Source organism: Nyctibius grandis, chromosome Z (assembly GCF_013368605.1).
Source record: "Nyctibius grandis isolate bNycGra1 chromosome Z, bNycGra1.pri, whole genome shotgun sequence".
Classification (NCBI taxonomy): Eukaryota; Metazoa; Chordata; class Aves; order Nyctibiiformes; family Nyctibiidae; genus Nyctibius; species Nyctibius grandis.
This window is the reverse complement of record NC_090695.1, coordinates 86,533,507-86,554,444: the sequence shown is the minus strand read 5'-3', so window position 1 is coordinate 86,554,444 and position 20,938 is coordinate 86,533,507. Positions and strand designations below refer to the sequence as shown.

Below are 20,938 nucleotides of genomic sequence, written 5' to 3'. Positions count from 1 at the left end.
GCACAGAGCATGGAGTGCCTCATTCTCTATGCATTTTTCGCAGATGTATGTTACACTGAAGATTATTCAGAACCATATGTTGGACCCTGCCGTCTGCTGAACTTGGATATGACATCTATAAAGCTGGTGTGGAAATACACAAAAAGAAACTCTTAGCTTTGGGAGAGAAACTGCCAGTGCCTTCGTAACTACAACTGTCTCCCACAGAAAATTGCCTTTTTATTTTGTGAAATATATAGCTTTCTATACAAAAGTATACTACGGTTAAATTCCAGCACTTAGATCTTAATTTTACCTCAGGTCCCCATTAAAATGCCTCAGTACTTGACTGGAGAAGAGCCTGAGCAACCTGGTCCAGTAAGAGCTGCTTTGAGTGGGGAACTGGACCAGGGGCCTTCAGAGGTCCTTTTCAACCTGAATTGTTGTAGGATCCAAATTATTATATCCATGATGATGCATGAACACGGAAGTATATTTCATAGTCAAACAGAGTAAGGAAAAAGATGGATCTGCCAGTCAGGAAAACAAACAGTGACATACAGAAAGAAGACACAATAGAATTTTTATAGAAAGGTTGTTTATTTGGTAGAAAGTTTGCTTGTAAGTGTCTTTAGAAAAAAGTTATTCACCCTACATCCAGCCAAACTGCTGTTGAAATACCCAGTCTGGTGATTCACAGCTCCTCACAGCTGAGAGGAAGACTTTTCCCTTCCCTCTCCAAAAGCAGTGCCTTCTCACTAAGACACTGATACCTCCTGTAGTTAGAAAATCCTCTTGGGCTTCTAGTCTAATAGAGACCTATCGCTTCATGCTTTGTTTTCCACCAGAATCATGCTTATGCCTTGGAAACAAAGGTAGTTTTTGTTTAATTGAGTAACTTCCCCTGAATTGTCTTGGACAATAAAGCCTTGAGTCCTGCTCTCTGGCCCATCAAGAAAGAATCCTCTTGTGTAAGCAGTAGTTGCTGTGTTGAAAAATAGTCTCTGAACTATTGGGAATGAAACACCACCCAAGAAAATCCATATTGTTTCAAATACAGTTTAAAAAATATTTAATGTGAATAAAACCAAACGTTAAGGCCACGTTTCAAGGAGTTGACGCTAGGCCTTGAACTTAGGTAGCCTGAGGTATGGCATCTTGGCTCCCCTCCCCGGATAGAAAAGAGAGGGAAAAGGCTTGTGTGTTTGAAACTGCATTTTTAGCCCAAACTGGAACGAAATCCAACGGGAATTAAGAATTCACAGTAACCTCCCGTTTTCTGTTCCAAGGGCAAAGTACACTTCTCTGACTTGTAATTTCTAATAAAACATGTGGTACAGAAAACAGAACAAAAATCCATCTACTCGTGAAAGCTGAGAGGCAGCAGCAGAAGGAACTGTGGCCTGAGATGCCACATTGGCACGGTGGGCACTGAGCAAGCACCCGACTAACTCAGTAGTCCCCAGTAAAAGCAGCACCTCTGTTGTCAAGGTGAATTGGGCACTTAAGGAAATTATTCCAGAAGGGCTTGAAGAATTTATTAACCTGTTCGTTGCACAAAGGAGTTGTTCGTTCTCAACGGGATCATCTGAAACTCTCTCACTGGCAGGCTCCAGCTGTAGGCCCTCTGCATATTGTTTGGTCTCCCAGCCAGCTTCTCTTGTCTCTTATGCCCTGAAAATTGTCCTCTAGTTTAGAAGGGAAACCTTCAAATCATGTTCTTAATTGTCAGCTATGAAGCTCAGTGAAATTACTGACCTCCCTTGGACTTCTGGTTTGACAAATAAAGTACTACTGGGCAAAGCAAATAACTCTGAGACAAACGGATAAATCATTTCCCACATCAAAACATTTATTAACTGCATATAGTTAGTCGGTTTCTTTTCTAAGGTTTCTTTCTTTCTTTTCCTTCCTCCTTTTTCCTTTCCTTGTCCCATTTATTGTCCCTTGCTGTGAGATTTTTCTTTGCAAGAACGAGTATGAATGGACCCTCATGAAAAGAACAGGGCATCATCGTGGATTTGTACAGTACAAAGACAGAAAAGGCGTGAAGAAAAAGCACGCTGCACCGAAACGTTCACAGCTGAGATGCATAAACAAACAAGCTGTATTTCCTCACACACGCAGGCACTTAGTGGAATAAATATACAGTGACACTCAGATCCTACCACCTTAACCACGTTGTAGTAAAGCCTGAGAATAGGTTTGCCCACCTGCCACCGTGTGACCACTCTGGTATCTTTGGGGTTTCACATCTGATTTCCAAAGCTGTCATAAAAGTATCCCAGCTGAATACCAAGGGAGCAAAGCACTGCTCTGTGTTGTGAAGCCACTTCTAATCGCTGCGTTTGTGTTTTGTAACTGACAGCCACCACCTGCTGACAGCTGGGAGTCTGCAACTTTCTTTGGTTTCATCTCCCAGGAGTTTTATGTCTTTCATGTCTACAACCAGACTCGTTAAGAGCTTAAGGCATAAATCACCTGGGAGAGACTGGAGGAAAGAAAATTCAAAAAGCAGAGCTCTTCCTTCACCAAAAAAAACCAAACAAGTGCCCTGGTCTAGTTGACATGGTGGTGTCAGGGCAATGGTTGGACTCGACGATCCCAGAGGGCTCTTCCAACCTCATGAATTCTGTGATTCTGTGACCAAAACTCAACAAAAATACTGTGCTTGGCTCACTCCAAAGCCAGGAATACGGTTTCAAAAATAGTTCAAGCAAACTCCGCATGTAAGTGAATTTGACTCAAAGCCCACCAAAGTCAAGGTGGGCTTTTAATTAGACATAATCATTTTTGTGCCCGTTTTGACTCTGTACGAGATCTCCGTCCTCTGCGTGGTTTTATATTTAAACACTCGGGCTGAGCTGTGAATTACAGCTCCGAAATGAAACAAGGATCCTGCACAATAACAGCACCTGATCTAATCTTTCCTTTGCCTCTGTCCTGACAGGAAGTCCAGGTAAATTCATGTTGAATGTCTAAGTCGAATCAGCAACTGATAAGGCCTCTTTTAACGACCTGGATCCATTACATGTACTGATGATACCAACCAACACGGTAGCCATCCTATGTTGTTTATAATGTCTGTAATGCAGCAATGAAAACGTGCGTTTATGACCTGGCTGTATCACATCAATGGCTGTTATTCTGTTTTCCCATCCCTGCCTTCCCAGGCGACCTTTAACGAAGCAGCAGAGGCTTTGTTTTTCAGAGCCTCTGTTCCAAGAAAAAGCACAGTTATGGGCACAAGCTGAAACATGGGAAGTTCCATCTGAATATGAGGAGGAACTTCTTTACTGTGAGGGTGCCAGAGCCCTGGCACAGGCTGCCCAGGGACGGCGGGGAGTCTCCTTCTCTGGAGATATTCAAAACCCACCTGGACACGACCCTGTGCAACGTGCTCTGGGTGACCCTGCTTGGGCAGGGGGTTGGGCTGGATGATCTCCAGAGGTCCCTTCCAACCCTTAACCAGTCTGTGATTCTGTGAGTGGGAAGGGTGGAGGTGCAGACAGGATCTGCAGGGGGAGACAGTAACAAATAGAGGCTTCAGTCATAAAATTTGAAGAATCTAGGCGAAATTTGTGGGGAAGTTCACCTAAACCACTGCTGCTTTTGGAAGGTCTGCTCAAAACCACAGCTTTGGAACAGATGGAGGTCAGAGATCAGACCTTAGTAAGGAAGGGAAGATAAGGGCTTTTCCTCCTCACTAGCTTAAATGTGAAACACTCACTTTGGCCAACATTTCTGTTGCCCTAAGGTGAGGATTTCTGTAACCAATGTAAAGGAGAGCAGGCAGTACAGCTGTTTATATAGCTGTTTTCCCTAAGCATCACTAAGGAGAGCAGACAATCCACACCCTCAGCTGGAATCCTCCACTCTCGTCCCACATGATGCATGGTGATATGAGGAAAAACTTCTTTACGGTGAGGGTGACCGAACACTGGAACAGGCTGCCCAGAGAGGTTGTGGAGTCTCCTTCTCTGGAGACATTCAAAACCCTCCTGGACGCGTTCCTGTGTGATATGGTCTAGGCAATCCTGCTCCGGCAGGGGGATTGGACTAGATGATCTTTTGAGGTCCCTTCCAATCCCTAACGTTCTGTGATTCTGTGATTCTGTGTGATTAGTTCCAAGTACATATCAAATATGGTCTGCATGTACGTACGTTTAAGTAACTTTTTCTTTTTAAAGAGAGTTCTTCTTTGTCCACTCGGGAGGCACAGGATGAGCAGCACAACATCTGAGTTTGCACACACTCTGCCCAGCAGCAAGTTCTCGGGGCTTTGTGTCTGGAAAGGCATCAAGATCACAGCAGTTTCGGGTCATCGTTTAACCGAAGGCTGGAATACATTCCCACGTGCCGGACCAGATTGGGTTCCACCACGTAAGCGTTCTCCCCCTTCGTACGCAGCAGCGAGTAGAGGGCGATATCCTTAGCAAAACCCCGTCGGCAGCGCAGACCCTTCAGGTAACCTAAGGCACGGCGCGCAGAAGGAGCGGAGAAGAGCATGGCAGGCGTGCAGCACTCGGTGACCGGCACGATGTTATACAGCGCGGGGGCCAGCCGGCGCAGCTCCAGCACGTAATGCCGTCCCACCAGCTCTGACAAAGCCATGCTGTACAAAGCGAAGAACAAGACGATGGGCCAGCTGAGGCTGGGGCGCCCGGTTGCCCAGGAGTACACGCAGTTCAGCACGGGCCCCAGAAACATGCCCAGACCGAGCCACTCGAGGATCCTCATGGGTTCGGGGTTGAAGTAGCGCTGAAGCCTCTCGGGATGGTAAAGCTTGAAGTAGAGTGCATCTCTGAGGTATGGTTTGGAGAACCGGGCCAACAAAAGGTGCTGCAAGACAGCGAATATCTCCTCCTCTGGCACAGCATCATCTTCCACTACGAGGACATACTCTGGGTTGTACGCCAACAGCGACTGCTCAAGGCAGAAGACGTAGTCCTGCTTCTCCTTCTCAAACTGGTTCACGCTGGGGTCAGGGTTCTCCCCAGTTTTGTCACGACTGACCATAGGAAAGAAGCTGCTCAGCAGCCTGACATCCTGATGGCTACTGGGGTCTGACTCCACGTTACAGAGGAGGATGCGGTGGCTCCGGCAACGCGCGCCACATTTCTGGAGGAGGCGGTGGAAGTGGGAGGCCACTTGCAAGACGTAGTGGAAATCACTCCGCCTCTGCACAGTGATAATGGTGACCAGCAGCGAGGGCTGGAAGGCGTCACTGCCAGAGGCCTCGGAGGCGTTTGGTACCTGCAGCTTCTCAAAGTAATGGAGGGCAGCCTGGCCCTCCTGCTGGTTCTGCTCCAGGAACTGATGGCTCATGGGGTTCAGGTGCCAGCGCCGCAAATAGAAGTAAGAGTGGAGGAGCCGGTGGCAAATCAAAGGCGCGAGCACACCAAACGTCACCACAGTCAGCGTGAGGAGATGGATGAAAGGACTGGACCAACGGCACCACCTCCCGCAGAGCTGCCAGGCTTGGTGTAACATGGCTGCTGCAGGAGGAAGGCACCCCTGCCCTGTCCATGCCCTCGTTCCTTCACTTCTGAGGCATCCTCCCTAGATTGCAAGGGACCACTGGGGCAGCGGCTGCCAAACCTGCACAATTTGAGAGGAAGGAAAAAGACCGTTAATGAAAGAGGAACTGTCGGAGTGGGAAGACTCTGATTTGAGAAAATGGAAAGCTGAGGGCTGGTCACTGAGCAAGCAAAAATAAAAGGTGCCCAAAGAGTCCCTTTCGGTGGGGGCATCACAGAATTGTCGTGGGAGGTTAAGAAAGAGAAGCCAAACTTAGTTTCCAGCGAAATGCCCCTAAGGCCCTTTCAGCATGTAGGAGCTCTGATCTGACTTAGACGGGACTTTGTCGTGTTTGTTACTGTGCTTGAAACGCATAAAAAACAGGCAACGTGGATGCAGGACGTGTGGAAATCACGTTCTATTACAGGCAGAGAACTTAGACACCACTGTCTGGTCACAGTGACATAGTAAGACTTGGGTCGTAGCCAAGAACCGAAGCCAGACGTCTGGTAGCTTAGCCTAGCACATATTTGAGAGACAGACTTTTACCTCTGTGGAATGACACATGCTTCCCTTCTGTTGCTCACACGCTTCCAAACACGTGCTTTTTCACTTTACTCCCCAGAGTGTGAAGCGAGATAACAAAGATACTAATTTACTTCACTAAAGGCATGGGTATGCTAAGTGTAACGCGTGTGTGTGTGTCTCTCAGATGTCTTCACCTCTCTAGACCTTGTGAAATGCCGTCACAGCACGATAAACAAGTTGCAATTGAGCCACTGACTCATGTTTGTCATTTAAAAGTTTGTAATTTAAAATTATATGCCTTTGATTTAAACCAGAAACATTTATATGATTTTTTTTTTGTATACACACAGTTTAAGCAAACATCCACCTTCACAAAAATTAGATTTTGCCATATTTGGCTTTTCTGTTCTGCTTCTCCGGGCTGCAATGAACACCCAACAGCGGTTAGAAGCTTACACAGAATCAGGGCAATTAGGCTGTTCAGATGAATTCCCTTGTGCCAGAAATTTCTCTTTTTAATCTGCTGTTTGACTTTCCCTTACACTTTCCACTCCCTCTCCTCATGAACAGAGTTACTCATGCCCCCGCAGCTGACTGACTGTGCCCCATTCGGTGGAGAGTTTCTCCCATTTTTAACCTTTTGCCTTCACCAAGTTCTGATCACCAAATGGTGCTCCCAAACCAAAATGTTACCCTTTTTTTTTTCTCTGCACTGTCACCTGAAGCAGCCTAAGCACTGACGTGTGGATGGAAAGAAATCCAGGCTGTGGCTTTTCTTCTCTGTCTCAGAAGAATGGACCATGTAGATGAAACTACTCAGAGGACACAGAGTAGGGTCTAATTCTGGGACTGCTTCAAAACCGCCTTCACTACCTTAAGTCACAGACTTGCTGTATTTACCGCTTCCTATTGCCATATGGGAATCTGACAATCTTATATGAACAGCCTTTACTCAGATTAATGGAAGATACACAAGAGGTATTCCAAATATTTGTTAGAGACCAGGCACTGGTGCCTGGTGGCATCAGTGTTGTGCTAACTTGTGACTCACGAGAACACAAGACTTCAGAGATTTACTGTAATTAAACAAAGGTAATAAACACACACACTGATGCATGAGAATCTCCAGTGTCTTCCCATGTAGCTCGCTCTTTTTTTTTTCTTTCTAATGACACAATCCTATTGCACAGACACTGCATTAGTGGACCTTGTAAAGGCCTTAAAGGTGATGGCTGCATTTCAGCCGCCAGATCCAACCCGTGATGGTTCAGGACATGAAGAGCTGAAATCCACCACAGAATCACAGAATCCCAGAATCAATCAGGTTGGAAGAGCCCTCTGGGATCATCGAGTCCAACCATTGCCCTGACACCACCATGGCAACTAGACCATGGCACTGAGTCCCATGTCCAGTCTTTTGTTAAAGACAGATCAGATGCCAAGACCTGGCATTTAAATGCATTTATTCATCCAAAATCCAGGGCTTTCCTCTTTCTCATTTTCTGCTAACCAGCCACAAACATGAAGGCAACACACAAATGCAGAATCATACCCTACAACACACACTGCCATGCTTTTGAGCCTCCTCTTGATGTGAGTCAGCCTCCGAACTTGGAAGTGACGACCACAGTGAGAAAAGGGAATGAAGAAAAGCTGGAAGGTAGTTTAGTTTCCAGGGAGTAAAGAAACTTACTCTCCATCTGCCAGCTATGCTGGAGATCTGACCTACAAAAGCTGTGAGCCTGCAGCGAGCTCTGTAGCTCTTGGGATATACACCGAAGTGTCAATACACCTCGAGGAAAACAATCACCAAACAGGCACTTTAGCTCCTCTCCAGATGTCCCTCTGCTGCCTGGGCCGCCAGCACTCGCACTGACTGCCACGCTCTTCATCAGCTCGTCTGCAGGGGAAAAGGCTGTTTTCATCAGGTAGCGAAACATCCACAGAGGCTAAAACTAGTCAGGAGCTTATTGAAGTGCCTTGAATACTCTAGTTCATACCAAAAACAAGCTGAAGGACCTAAAAAAGGGAAGACACTGACCTCCTCCCCGCTTTTTGGCTGTAACACTGGGAGCCCCAGAGCTCCAAATCTAGATGGAAATTTCTTGCTTCTACAGAAGTGAAGTCTGATCTTATCTGCAGGACTTGAATCCAGAGCGTCTGCTCAGGCTGTTTTCTGGTTATTAGGACAGTTCTGACTTGAGAGAAGCTACTCTGTTTTCAGAAACTGTTGGTACTGTCACTTTCATTTTTTTCCCTTTTTAGGGGGGGGAAAAACATCTTGTTTGTTCTTTTAAGTGGCATTACTGACATAAAAATGAAGTTTGAGGAGAAGGCAAGAATCAGAATTGGATTTTATAGTGCTTTAAAAACAACTGTATGAATCCTGAATAGTAACCACTCTGCAACCATGTAAGTACTTGCAGTGGAGGCCACTTTTATGTATGTTCTGTGTAGAACTGGGCCTTTGCTTAAACACATTTAGAAGCTGTGGTGATGTAAAGCTATATATTCAGCTTGTTTCTTTACTTAGATCCTCATGATGAAGATTCCTTCCAGAAACACCTGGTCCCAAATCTACGTTCCCATCTTCATTAGTTTCCTACTTACTTGGCTGAATTATACTGTTCAGGGAAGAGTTACCTCTGCACACACTGAGGAAGAGTAGGAGAATGAGTAACGTCTTGGGGGTGCAGAATACTGTCTGCTGTGCTTGTGCTTTAGAAGAGAAAGCTGATTTCTTGTCTGCTCCAAGCTCCTCTCACAGAGGTGCTCCTGTGGGCAGGCATTCACGGAACAAAGCCTCCTACGTGTTTCAAAGGTGCTAAATTTAAGGAGGCTCCTGGATAGCTGATGTAGGAGAGGGCATCCTCTGTCTTCTGCTGCCTGCTCTGTGAGTCAAGGCCATAATTATTCCTTTATGATTACAATATTAAATGATTCCTTTTTGCCTACTACACCTCCTTTCAGTGTCAATGGGAAAAGCCCTTCCTTTCCTAACACAAAAGCAGCTGGATGAAGTCATGTGGTCAGAATCCATAGGCTCATCTCTGGGAAACAAAGGTAGGTTCTCGGAAAATGCCATGGAAAGGCCACCTGTTACAGTCCCCACCTCAGCCATAAAGGTGTTAGTACTAACGGTGTTCACACAAGTTGTAGTTCTGACTTGTGTGTTGATCCTACAGTGGCATCACAAGTTGAAACCTTTGTGTGAAAAACTTCTACACCCCATCCTAGCACTGTGCGGACAAACTGCAACCTCAGGACCAAGCTCCTTTACTGATGAACCCTCTCTGGCAGAGACAAGAGCTTTGTCTTGGCCATGATATTGTCAGTGCACCAGCAAACAGTCCTGCTTGAACCTGAGGAAGCTGATGCCAGCTTCACAAAGTCATGAAAAGCCATATAGATCTCCTTCTGTTTCAGCTGACTGCTGTGTACAGATATCCTTCGCTTCTGAGACCTGAGGTCCCTACCATGAGCTGATCCCCATTACTGGACCAGATGGCCAGCTTTTCTCATCCGCAATTCCTCTTGTTTTCTGACAGCTTTTACTAGGTCAGGTGCCAGATAATATGTCTGCAATGTGTTCAGGATTGCCTTGAAAAACAGCAGCGTCCCAGCAGAAGCCAAGCATTCACAGATCCGACCATTACACTTAGAGGCCAAACTGGGAGTTGGGCTCCCTAGAAAATACAAACCATCCTGGCAAGAGCTGTCCTTCTAAAAACATTCAGCAGAATCTTAATGGTAAGAGCTCAGCAGTTGTTCTTTGATTGTATTTTACTAGCGGGTGCCAACTATCTCTCTTACCTCTGCTACTTCACGCACTGCTTAAAGCAGTTGTCATTATGTTGTTTCTAGATAATGAATGTCAAATAATCCAGGCTGTTCATTTAACGTTCATCTAAAATGCTTCCTGCTACTGCATGTATTCCTCCTTTAAGAGATGCTGTCTACTAATGTTAAGCACTACTACTGACTTTTCCTCTGTATTCACCACTTGCATCTGAGGAATACACAGTCTTCCTCTTCCCCACCCCCAAGAACGAAACGGACTATTTATCCTGCATAGGAAGGCACGGTAAATGGGATGCCCTGGTTCTGGGGGATATCAGTGATCTGGCTGAGAACCAAGGGAAGAAAACGGGATAAATACAGCAGCCGAAAAACAGTCTGTTATATAATTAGTATTGCCCTTGCTGGACAGACAAGCAGCAGGTTTTGCATGTACAGGAGGGCATTTCTTGTGCTTGCAAACGCTTGCTGAACCTGCTGTGCCTTTATGGCAGCCCGCTGGTCGTACATAAAATCATTTTCTGCGCGGCCATACGAGAGCGAGCCAGCCCACGAACCTGTGGTGCACGCTGGTATCGTTTCATCTCTTGCTGCACCATCAGCACAGCTGAAAATTCCCTCCACGGCGCATGATTTTAAATGACTTCTGCCCGTAAGGTTTCTTAGGTGCTCCTCTTTCCCCCTTGGGAGAGCTGCGAGGTAGCACAAGGTGACCCCTTAAAGCACCGGGATTAACAGCAGTTACTTTAGTGATGATGGTCAAAGAGGAGAGGGCATTTGATAGGAAAAGCTGCTCCTTTGGGTGGCACCAAGCGCAGGGCAGAGGCTGGCTGGGTTTTTTTTTTCCCCCGTTTCCTAGAAAGAGTTTATTTTTCATGCACCGCCCCTGTCCCTTTAGGCCCGGCCAGGCTCTGGCCACCCTCTCTCTGCTTGTCACCACGTACAGCCACATCCCCAGAGCAACCACGTTTCCTCCCTCCCCGGGTGACTGAGCCACAGGAAAGCATGTGCCCTTCTTCCCCGATAAGGACCCCGCAGCTGGCACCTCCCCTCGTCCCGCTCGCCCCGGGCCCGCTGCGGGACCCGCTCCGCCGCCCCCCGCCGAGCGGGAGAGGCGAAAACCAGCCCCCCCCCCCCCCCCCCCCCCCCCCCCTCCTCCTCCTCCTCCTCCCCGGGACAGCCCGAGCCCTCCGGAGACACCGATTTACCCTTCGCCGCTCCGCCGCCTCGCCCCGCGCACCGGGAGCCGTCCCGCAGCCCGCGGGGGGCCGGGCCGCCCGCACCGCCGCTCCCCTTCGCCCCGGGGGCGGGGGGGGGGGGAATCGCGCAGCTCCGCGTTTTGCTCAGCCGTGCCCCTCCGCTTGTTGCTCGCTTCCCTCCCGCAAATTTTTCCTCCTCCCTGCCGGGCGGTGAGGGTGGGATTAAAGGTACCAAAGCCGAGCATGTGACTACGGCAGCACGGAGATGCTCGGGAGGAGGGGAAGGGGGGCTGGCGAGAGGGGGGAACCGAAAACCGGGGAGCTGGGGGTGTGTGAAAGCAGGGTAAGAGGGGAAAGGCGAGCTGCCCGAGCCCCAGGAGGATGCCCGGGCCGGAGTCCCTCGCTCCTGCTCTGCGGCCCCCGCACGCCCCGTGCTGATCTGTGTCCATTGAAGCGGGGAGGCTCATCGGCTACACCAAAATTTGTATCATCAGGCTCATCAGCATCCAAAAAACCACACCAAACTGACCCCCGAGTGCCTCTGAGCTGTTCGCTTCCCCTCCCCCTTTCCTCTGCGTGCCATTTCCTTGTTCTTCTACACACGTACCTCTCAGCCCTGTAACACTTAATTATACAAATTGTTTTCAACTACAGTTACCTGAAATATGCCTCAGAGAAAGTTTTGTGTCTTTCATTGTAAGGAATTGTAAGAACTCCTTACTTTTGTGCCTGCAGCTCCAGAAAAATGCATATATTTAGGCTAAATTATTTTCAGGCTCTGATCTCTCTTACTTCTCGGAAAAATCTGAAAAAAAAAAACCAAGAAAAAACCCAAAACACCCCTTAGTCCTTTCAGTAAAACACTATGTTCTGTTGAGCACAGAATTTTGCTAGAGCCCAGTCCTGTGATCAGAAGCTTCTAGCACGATGCATGGTTTTGTTTTTTAACTTTAACACATCAATTTATATTATTCCCTCTAATAAGCATTATGAACAAAGGAACTCACGCGCACCTGTGATCCTTACTTCTTACAACTGGCAAGAGCCGTCGCCCAGCGAAGTCTTATTGCGGAGACAATGTGGATGAAGGGAGAAAAAGCCAGAGGAACAGTAATGCTCATAATAATAATAATAAAATCAAGCATCACACTGGGGTTCCTAAAGCGACTTGCTCTCCTAGGAAAAGGTGAGGCACGCTGGAAAGTCCACAGGGTTACCTAGATACATGTTACTCTCTGAAAATAATAAGACAGTAGAAGAAAGCATAGTTTCTTGGGTGATTTGCTTTCCAAAATCCTTTGCTGACCACCTCTGCCTCTTTTTCTACCAGTTTTTAGTGACTCTACCTTGCAGTTCAGTGTTCTCGTGCCTCCAAATATTGCTACACTGGAAACACAACAGATCCTGCAACAGAACAGATGCAAAGGGGTATATGAGAGAACTGAAGGTCAGGAAGAGATTACACATTCCTGGGAGGTCCATCACCATGTTCTTCCCAGGACTAGAACTGCAGAACTTGTGAGAAACAAAAACTACTTTTTTTTTTTCCCCACTTTTGTGTCAGTGTGTGTGTGGAGAGTGACTATTGAGTGACATCAGCAGAAACACATGTCACATTGCACCCAGTGTTACATTTCAGATGGGGTTTCAGCCAGCAGAACAATTCGGTGGTAAGAAATTAAGGAATGGGCCAGAAGGCCTTTTCTTCACGAATAAATATTTAGATAATTGTAATTTTGTGAGGGGCTCTTCTTTATAGTCTTCTCTGCTCCCCCTTTGCTCACTTGCCTGCTTTTCTGGGAACACTTGACTTTCATCCTTAAACGCTTATTTCTTTAAGACAGCTTCCGTTAGACCCAAAGGACTGAGGGAGAAAAGTCAGAAGTGATTTTGGGGCAGTGGCACGGTTTAAACAACAGCCTGTCATCCTCCACTGCTCATTCTTACGACAGTGCTGTCTCCTGCTGTGTGCTACCATAAGGGAGACTGATCTGGCTGAAAAATAAACCTTCTCTTATGACGGATTATTTCTTACCCAGATCACTTCATCTCTTCAGTTCCCCGCACGAAATGGCTGTGTCAGCACAGCAGGGAGGGGTCTGGAGAGCAGAGATGAACATCTGGGGGACACCACCGCAGTAACCTAACTGCAACCTGAAATGCTCAGAAGAAATAGTTACTTCTGAAATCATTCAGCCTGTGCAACAACAAGACAATACTTTATGTGGTGAGAATGTGGTGAGAATCACATCCAAGAAGGGGAGGTTCAGCCCAGCCGTTCAGATCCGAGTATTTTCTGTTGCCAAAGCAGCCTTCCTCTCTGCCATCCACAGAATCAACCAGGTTGGAAGAGCCCTCTGGGATCATCGAGTCCAACCGTTGCCCTGACACCACCATGGCAACTAGACCAGGGCACTAAGTGCCATGTCCAGGCTTTATCCACTGTAACAGCTCTCATGGCACGCAGCATTTGTTCAAGGGAATGGAGCTAATATTTTCTTTGCTTTGCATGAGATCAGGAACAGCTCCTGCTTCTCATAAACGTGAGTATTAGAAGCAGAACAAGCTGGGCAGGTGATGTTTAGTCGCTTGCACAACGTGGATGGCAGCAGAGCAGAAATTCATGGTTTTGGTGGCTGCTGAACCTCAGTTTCATCACAAAGTTGTGTCATTTGTGCCCTACACATCACTGTCAAAATATCCTCAGCTCCTGTCTTGTGTTCCTTCACCCCCTCGATTCCTCAGCTTTCCTCCCACACAGTAGTCCTGCTGCTTCATGTTCTTCCCAGAAGGCAAGGGCATGAGGGTGTGCACCCTCTAGTTGATGTTGAGCTACATGTGCTCGTTACCCAGCCAGCAAATCAAGCGCACAGGTTCCTGTTCAGCGGGTGCTGAAGGCTTTCACTCAGTGGGATGGAGATGTGGGTCTCTCTGCTCTACAAGAGACCCCACGAAGTTTATAGCAGCAAACATATTCAAGACTTACCTCCTTCAGCTAGTTGTTATGAAACTTGACAAGTGTGTTCCAGATTTGTTAGGGACAGGGAGGAAGCTGTGAAAAGCCAGGAAAAAAAAAAAGAAGAAAAAAAAAAGATAAAGAAGAAAAATAAAAAATATTTTGTAAGCAAGCCTGCCCTGTGTCCTTTGGAAAAAATCCGAAGTGACTGCATTCAAGCAGAAGGAATGAATAGTGTGTTTAGCACACCATGTTGTACCAGTATGTGTGTAACCTGGTCAGCTGTAAGGGCTGTGCCTCTTCTACTAACACTTTGGGAAGTTCTCCAGTGTACTCATGGAATTATTCCTTTACCTTCAGCTACCAGATGAGAATAATTATCTGGTTATTCCTTTACTGCCAGCTGCACAATAGGTATCTTCTCCTTGTAGGTGTCTGCTGTTCGCTTCAAAAGCTAACTTTATAAATATTTTTCTTCCCTTGCTACATATTTATAGGAAAAAATCCACAGAGTAAATCAATAAATATTTCCTGCATACATTCTGCTTTTTAAGAAGCAGCAGGCATCTCTGATGGCTGTTTTGAATAGGAATACTACATTGATGATCATCAAATTGCATACCGTGGCTTTCTCTGTTTTTCTTCTAGACTCGGAATTGATCACTGGGGACAAAAAGTGTTCAGAGCCTTTTGTTGTTTACCGGCGACACAGTGAGCTCGTATGTCAGGGCTATTGTGTTTTACTTTAGCCAACAGCAGTGAGATGAAATACAGCTCCAAAGGGAATGAATTCCTGCCAGCTTAGCTGTCTAGGGTACATTAATGTTCTCTGAAAAGGCTGAAATATTTTGATCTCCTTTTCATCCTGGTCTGTGCATTCGGTTATCTGAGCAGGACTAAGCACTCTTCTTACATTTCCCAGGCCTCTCCTCTCTGCAGCCTCCTCTATACAGCTGCATTCCAGGCTTTTCGGGCTTACACCAATAACTAATTCATCTTGTAGATGCATTATTAAATACTGTTCCTGTAATCTCTTATCCCCAAGCTGCACACATCTGAAGATGACAGAAACACACCTACCGCCCGTTGTAGTCCAGTTCTTTTTAGAGAGTATTGCACGCAGACACACACACAAAGTTTTTCTGTGCTTCCTTTGCTTCTCTGATCACACCATTAGGTAGGGCTGTTCACGGCAAAAAATGCCAGTGTGAGCTAACGTGGCGATGTGTTAAACGATGGCAGAACTTCAGAAGGACCACAAGGGTGATCGCACTCACAAACGGATGTATCTTGATCAGTTTAGTTGTATACGCTCTGGTGGTCCAACCTCGTATCTGTCTTGCTCCAACGTTCTCCAACGTTCTCCAACGTTCATCAAGAAAGATGTTGAGGTGTTGGAGCGAGTCCAGAGGAGGGCGACCAAGCTGGTGAAGGGTCTGGAGGGTCTGACCTACGAGGAACGGCTGAGGGAGCTGGGGGTGTTTAGCCTGGAGAAGAGGAGGCTCAGAGGTGACCTTATTGCAGTCTACAACTACCTGAAGGGAGGTTGTAGTGGAGTGGGAGTCGGCCTCTTCTCCCAGGCAACTAATGACAGGACAAGAGGACACAGCCTCAAGCTTCACCAGGGGAGGTTCAGGTTGGACATTAGGAAGCATTTCTTCTCAGCAAGGGTCATTAGCCATTGGAAGGGGCTGCCCAGGGAGGTGGTGGAGTCACCATCTCTGGAGGGGTTTAAGAAAAGCCTGGACATGGCACTTAGTGCCATGGTCTAGTTGACATGGTGGTGTCAGGGCAATGGTTGGACTCGATGATCCTGGAGGTCTCTTCCAGCCTCATTGATTCTGTGATTCTGTTCTGACACTTTCAGACCACAGACCGAGAACTTCAAAGAGAGGGACAAACGTTTTAATTTAGAAATAGCCAAGTGGCTCTCCAAGCTCTCTGTTAAAACACATTGGCTCTCAGTTACTTGCTCTGGGTTGCAACATAGAAGAACAGTCTGGAACATTGTACTTTTTGCAGATGCTAAAAAAGAGAATGGGGTGAAGAGGCAAAACACAAGATTTCCAAACTGAGGGTCAGACAAGAATTGTCCCTCAGGGACTGCTGGAAAGCTTTTAATTTTCCCTTGCAGAATGGAGTAAAGTTATTTTGTGTGGTCCCCAGGCACATTTCTCTAACAAATTCTGTGACTGTGTGAGGAGCACAGAGCGTTAGTAATTTCTCTGCTCTCTTTCCCGGCAGGTTTTAGGTGTGCACTTCTGGGACAAAAGGTCTGCTACTGGCACGAAATAAATGGCCTGTCTAGCTGGAAAGTTGGGGTACCACAGGGTTTTAATTACACAAGTTTGGGTACCACAAGGTTTTAACTATACAAGGTTTACAACTACACAAAGACTCTCAGGAAAATTGTATCAAATTATGACTATTTTAAAACTGCTTCAAATCTTTAAGGGACAGCAGTATTTGAAATTTAAGAGGTTTTAATTCCGTTTGGCTGAATGGTCTCTGGAAGTGAAAGAAGCAAAATAAATGTTAACCTTTTTTCATCCTGCGTAATAGTGTCTGTACAGGATGTAACACAGAGACTAAAATAGTTCACTTTTAGTTCATATTTTTAATTCATTCAGATTAATTTTTTTGAATGTTTAAGTTTAGACAAGTCCTGGGAGGCCAACTAGCGGCACTGGTGTAAACTTGAAGAAGGACATAAAGGTCTGTGACTAGGCCATGATCTAGAAGGATAACCTGCTATAATTACTAGAGATACATAGGATATTAGGAAAAATTTCTTCACCGAAAGGTCTGTCAGGCATTGGCACAGGCTGCCCAGGGCAGTGGTGGAGTCCCATCCCTGGAGGAATTTAAAAGCAGTGTAGATGTGGTGCTGAGGGACATGGGTTAGTGGTGGCCTTGGCAGTGCTGGGTTAATGGTTGGACTGGATGATCTTAAAGGTCTTTTCTAACCAAAATGATTCTGTGTTTGGCTAGTGTAAAGGTGCAAGTGATTTCTCTAGAATTTATTTTGTAAATTCTGTAATTTTCACTGCTGATGAGTAATGAAAATTTTCAGATAAATCTCATTCTCCTTTTCCAGTCTCACAGTGCAGCAGTACAGAGCTTACCAAGACACAAAGTAACCTCAGAATAACAGCTCCTTAAAATTTAAGCAGATCTACTAGTATGGATGTAGGCTCACTTTCAGGAAACTTTTCGTAGCACTGTTCCCAGAATCGTTTGCACACAGGAACCCTCCACGCACAGACAGCAAATTTAGGGGGTATGCTGCCCAGCAACAAAAATAAAAAGAAAACACTCAAGCTCCTGCTCCATTTGCTGGGCTTTTTGTTTCTCATGATCATTATTGCAACTGGGCAGTGAGGCAGGAATGCAGCAACCACTAATCCCTGTTGAGACTTCTCAGTCTGGGTTACTCGCTGGCTGGAGTCTTTCATTCTTTCTTTACATTGCCTGCCAGGATGTTCTGGGTGGCAAGAGAGTGAGCGAGAGAGTGAGAGAGCACTTCTCTCCTCTATGGTCTTGACTTCTAATTGAGCTGCTTCCAGTATTTACCTCTCTGTGTCTCCAGGGCTGTCTGGTTCTTCAGGCACATCCAGTGCGAGTGGTGCAGGCAAACACTCTGGCTGATCACAGAAGATGGTATTCACGACTTACTGAGCTGTGCAAAAGCTCCTGCTGCAATTATATAGTCAGACCATATGCAAAGCTCATATTTGGAAAAAGTATGGGGGGCCATCCTGGTGAGCTACCAAACAGGAAGGGGAAGCGGGTAGGGCATGTTCCACAGACCACAGTATTTCCATAAAATAAACACACTTAATCATCTTTTGCATTCACACCTATGTTCTCCATTTACCTTACAGCATCAAGTGTTTCTCTAGAGGAGGAATACAATCAGGGAAGTAACGTGACAAAACAAAAGTAAGTGAAAATTTCTGTGCAGAATATAAAAGCCACTTAAAACATTTCTGTCCAAGTCAGTTCTGGGCAGATGACAATGGAATTTCATTCCTAAAGCCGGGCAAAAGAGAATTTGTATCTCCCTTCCCAGATGTGTGTCCTAAGTATTCTAGTATACTGTAGGGTGAAATTAGATGAGCAATAATTAATTAATTTAAATTTTTAAAAAGTAGTACAATTTCTTTTTACAGTAAAGCAAGACCCCACTTAGTATAAGTGCATTTGCTACAGTTTTATGTGTGTTCATTTTCTTTAGTCATCTTATCTGCCAAGAAAATTACAGCATCTTCTTAAATAACATGAGCAGCAATTGTTGGGTAGATCGAGGATGCTGCAGAGCGGTGTATTTTTGAGTGATCTGATGTACCCACAGCACTGGGTGGATATTATTAGGTACAGTACCCCAAATTTTGAGCAAGGACTGAAGCTTTGTGCTTCAAAGGTCAGATTTAAAAATTATTTTTCTTATTGCTTATCCCACTTTGTCAACATGAAAGTGCCTCTTACACAAATCAGCCAATAAGAAGGAGATATCTTTTTAAGACACTAGTGTTTCTATTTTTGCTTCAAAGCACCAGTGATCAAAATAGCAAAATAAGATAGAATCATTCTGGAGTCTTGTCCTGGTTTGGACTAGGACAGAATCAATTCTGTAGCCAGTATATGAGGAAATTAAGGGGGTTAGGAAGTTCAGCCCAACTCCCTCATCCTATGTATTTATTTATTGTAGTTGTTTTTCCAAGGAAATGGTATATGCTACTACTTACAACTTGAGGGAGAGCCAGTATTTGAGTTTTTGTAGGTCCTTTTGATTTGGAATAGAGATTAACTGGTAATGGGTGATGCTCAGCACAACCCTGGTCACAAGGCTGTACAAGTCTTGTTTACACAAGGAGGATCAGTCTATCTGAGTGCCCTTTTGTGGTCACAGCCTTAGTACACTAACCCTATGAGCTCAAAATTGTCTCCTCTGTAGGCTGCTCCTTTATTTACTCAGTTCATCTCTGTGTCTCTGGTGTGTTTCTTCATATCAGTCTCCCCTCTGCTCACGCTAAAACAAGTACACATCCTTTCCAAGAAACTCTCTGCTTCAGTCATTCAAATTCTTAGGCAGCTGTAGTTTTGAATGAAGTATGTGCTTAACTCACAGCAACTGCAAGTGAGGGACTGTTGTTGAACCTCCTGCCTTCAAGAAAAAGCAACCCTACCTGTCATATTCCTAGCAGATGCTAAATAATTGCAAATTGCTGCAGGACATCCCTTGCAGTTCCTCTTCAGTGACATCACACTGCTGAGCTCTCCCAGTTTCTTCACAAAAGTATCTCAAGTATTAATACGAGTATTAATACTCCCCCTCTTTCTCTCCTTAGTGCTCATATTTATGCTTGTATTTTTTCCCACATCTGATGTCTTGTCTGTGCATAACAATTCACAAGGACATGGCAGTTTATCTATAAATACCACTAAGGGGAACGGCACATTCCTTCTACTGGAGGGGTCCAAGTGTCTCAGTGCACAGAGGAAATGACTGTCACGAGTTACGTAAAATCAGAGTGGTAATGGAGGGGAGGAGGAGGGCAGTCTTTGTGTCTTGAGTTTGCAGGCTGTGTGGAAAGCTACACAGGTATCCTAAAGCACAGCCCTCTCTTATTTTTAGCACTACAATCTAGCTGGCTGCAAGATCTTTCCCTTTTTAGGGCAGGCCCGAACACTGTGCAGTAGGCAGTGCATAAAAGAGCACCTCAAAGATCAGCTTGAATGCTTATCTAGAGCACGGTAATTAACATAGATATGGAAGAGAATGTACAGAGTAGGAGGGTGCTTTGCAGGAAATGGGTTTTTCTTTCCCTGTGGAGGAAAAGCCAAGGTGCACAGATATAAAAGACACAGACATGAAATTAAATAAAAGGTTGTGGCTGTCCCCATTTCAGTTACATTTTTGCTGTGATGATGTAAACCTAGTCTGCACAGGAACAACACCTGAGAAAAAAATGTGTAGAGGGGAGAAAAAGTATAAAGCAAAGGCAGGGAAAACACACGGACTGAAACTCGAAGACCTGATTTGGGGTACATTCGATTCAACAAAAAATCTCCTTTTGGTTTCAAACATTTTAGTCAAGGACTGGCTGCACTCAGAGTCAATGACTTACCAGCAGTTTCTTACTCAGCTAAGGGGTGTCCAGCTGCAAGGGAACGCTCTGGGCAGAAAACACATTAGCAAATGTTTTTGTTTAACTTTTAAAAAAATCCCCCGAGGTACTCACCCTTCCAGTTCTGTTACGTGAAGTTTATTTCATGCTGCAGCACTGTGTAGACACAGACTTCATCCAAGCTGGTTAACTTCCCCATCCCAGCTGCTCTCACACTTGCTCACGCAGCCGACTGGCTCTCCACGACCGTTCTGGCAGCTGCAGGGGAGGGAAAAAAAAACCAAACCAACACACCCGTCATAGAGGAAGCTTTGTTTTTGATTCAGGAACTCAGATGTTCATTCAGCCTGCATATGTCCTCCTAGGACAGTGTATTATCTTGGGGCACAGCAGCCCGTTATATGGTGATTTGCGACGTGGGAACTGTACTTTTTTTGGCATTTCCCACTGGAGACAGCTGCTGTGGAGCTGGGGGGAAGATGCAAACCCACTTTCAAGCGATAAATAAAGCAGGAACCCTGCGGTCTGATGATGTGTTTTCATGTTTTTTCTGCAAATGGGCGGAGATGAAGATCTTAAACCTAAAATATTTAAATTATGCTTTAAACTGGCATTACCTGAAATATTAACTTCGATCCGAGTTAGAGCTAGGCCTGCGCGGTACATATTTTTTTTATATATTTCGCGTATGTGAATGTTTTGGGCACCACCGAAGTTTCCACACGGGGCCCAGCCCGCGGCCTCCTCCCGGCGCCCGGAGGAGCGCGCGCCGAGGCGACCGCCGCCATCTTTGGTGCGGGTCAGGGCGCTGGCGCCGGGCGCCTTGA

At 45.9% G+C, this 20,938-nt stretch overlaps 1 protein-coding gene across 4 annotated transcripts; it reads right to left on the bottom strand.

Moving 5' to 3' along the window:
• Positions 1-560: 560 nt before the first annotated feature.
• On the bottom strand, positions 561-20,895 carry PGAP4 (post-GPI attachment to proteins GalNAc transferase 4). 4 transcript variants are annotated; one of them, XM_068423845.1, is made up of 4 exons: positions 20,729-20,895; positions 20,226-20,369; positions 12,371-12,428; positions 561-5,580 (listed from the first exon to the last, which is right to left on the bottom strand). In XM_068423845.1, exon 4 carries the CDS (start codon positions 5,470-5,472, stop codon positions 4,285-4,287), a length of 1,188 nt encoding a protein of 395 aa, XP_068279946.1. In that variant the 5' UTR covers positions 5,473-5,580; positions 12,371-12,428; positions 20,226-20,369; positions 20,729-20,895; the 3' UTR covers positions 561-4,284. The 4 variants fall into 4 exon arrangements, with proteins under 4 accessions (XP_068279946.1, XP_068279945.1, XP_068279947.1 ...); XM_068423844.1 differs by lacking the exon at positions 12,371-12,428; XM_068423846.1 differs by lacking the exons at positions 20,226-20,369; positions 20,729-20,895 and adding an exon at positions 14,011-14,022.
• Positions 20,896-20,938: the final 43 nt, after the last annotated feature.

What these genes read in the sequence shown, in the direction of transcription:
- PGAP4 (XM_068423845.1), bottom strand. Translation starts at nt 5,472, where the DNA reads ATGTTACACCAAGCCTGGCAGCTCTGCGGGAGGTGGTGCCGTTGGTCC.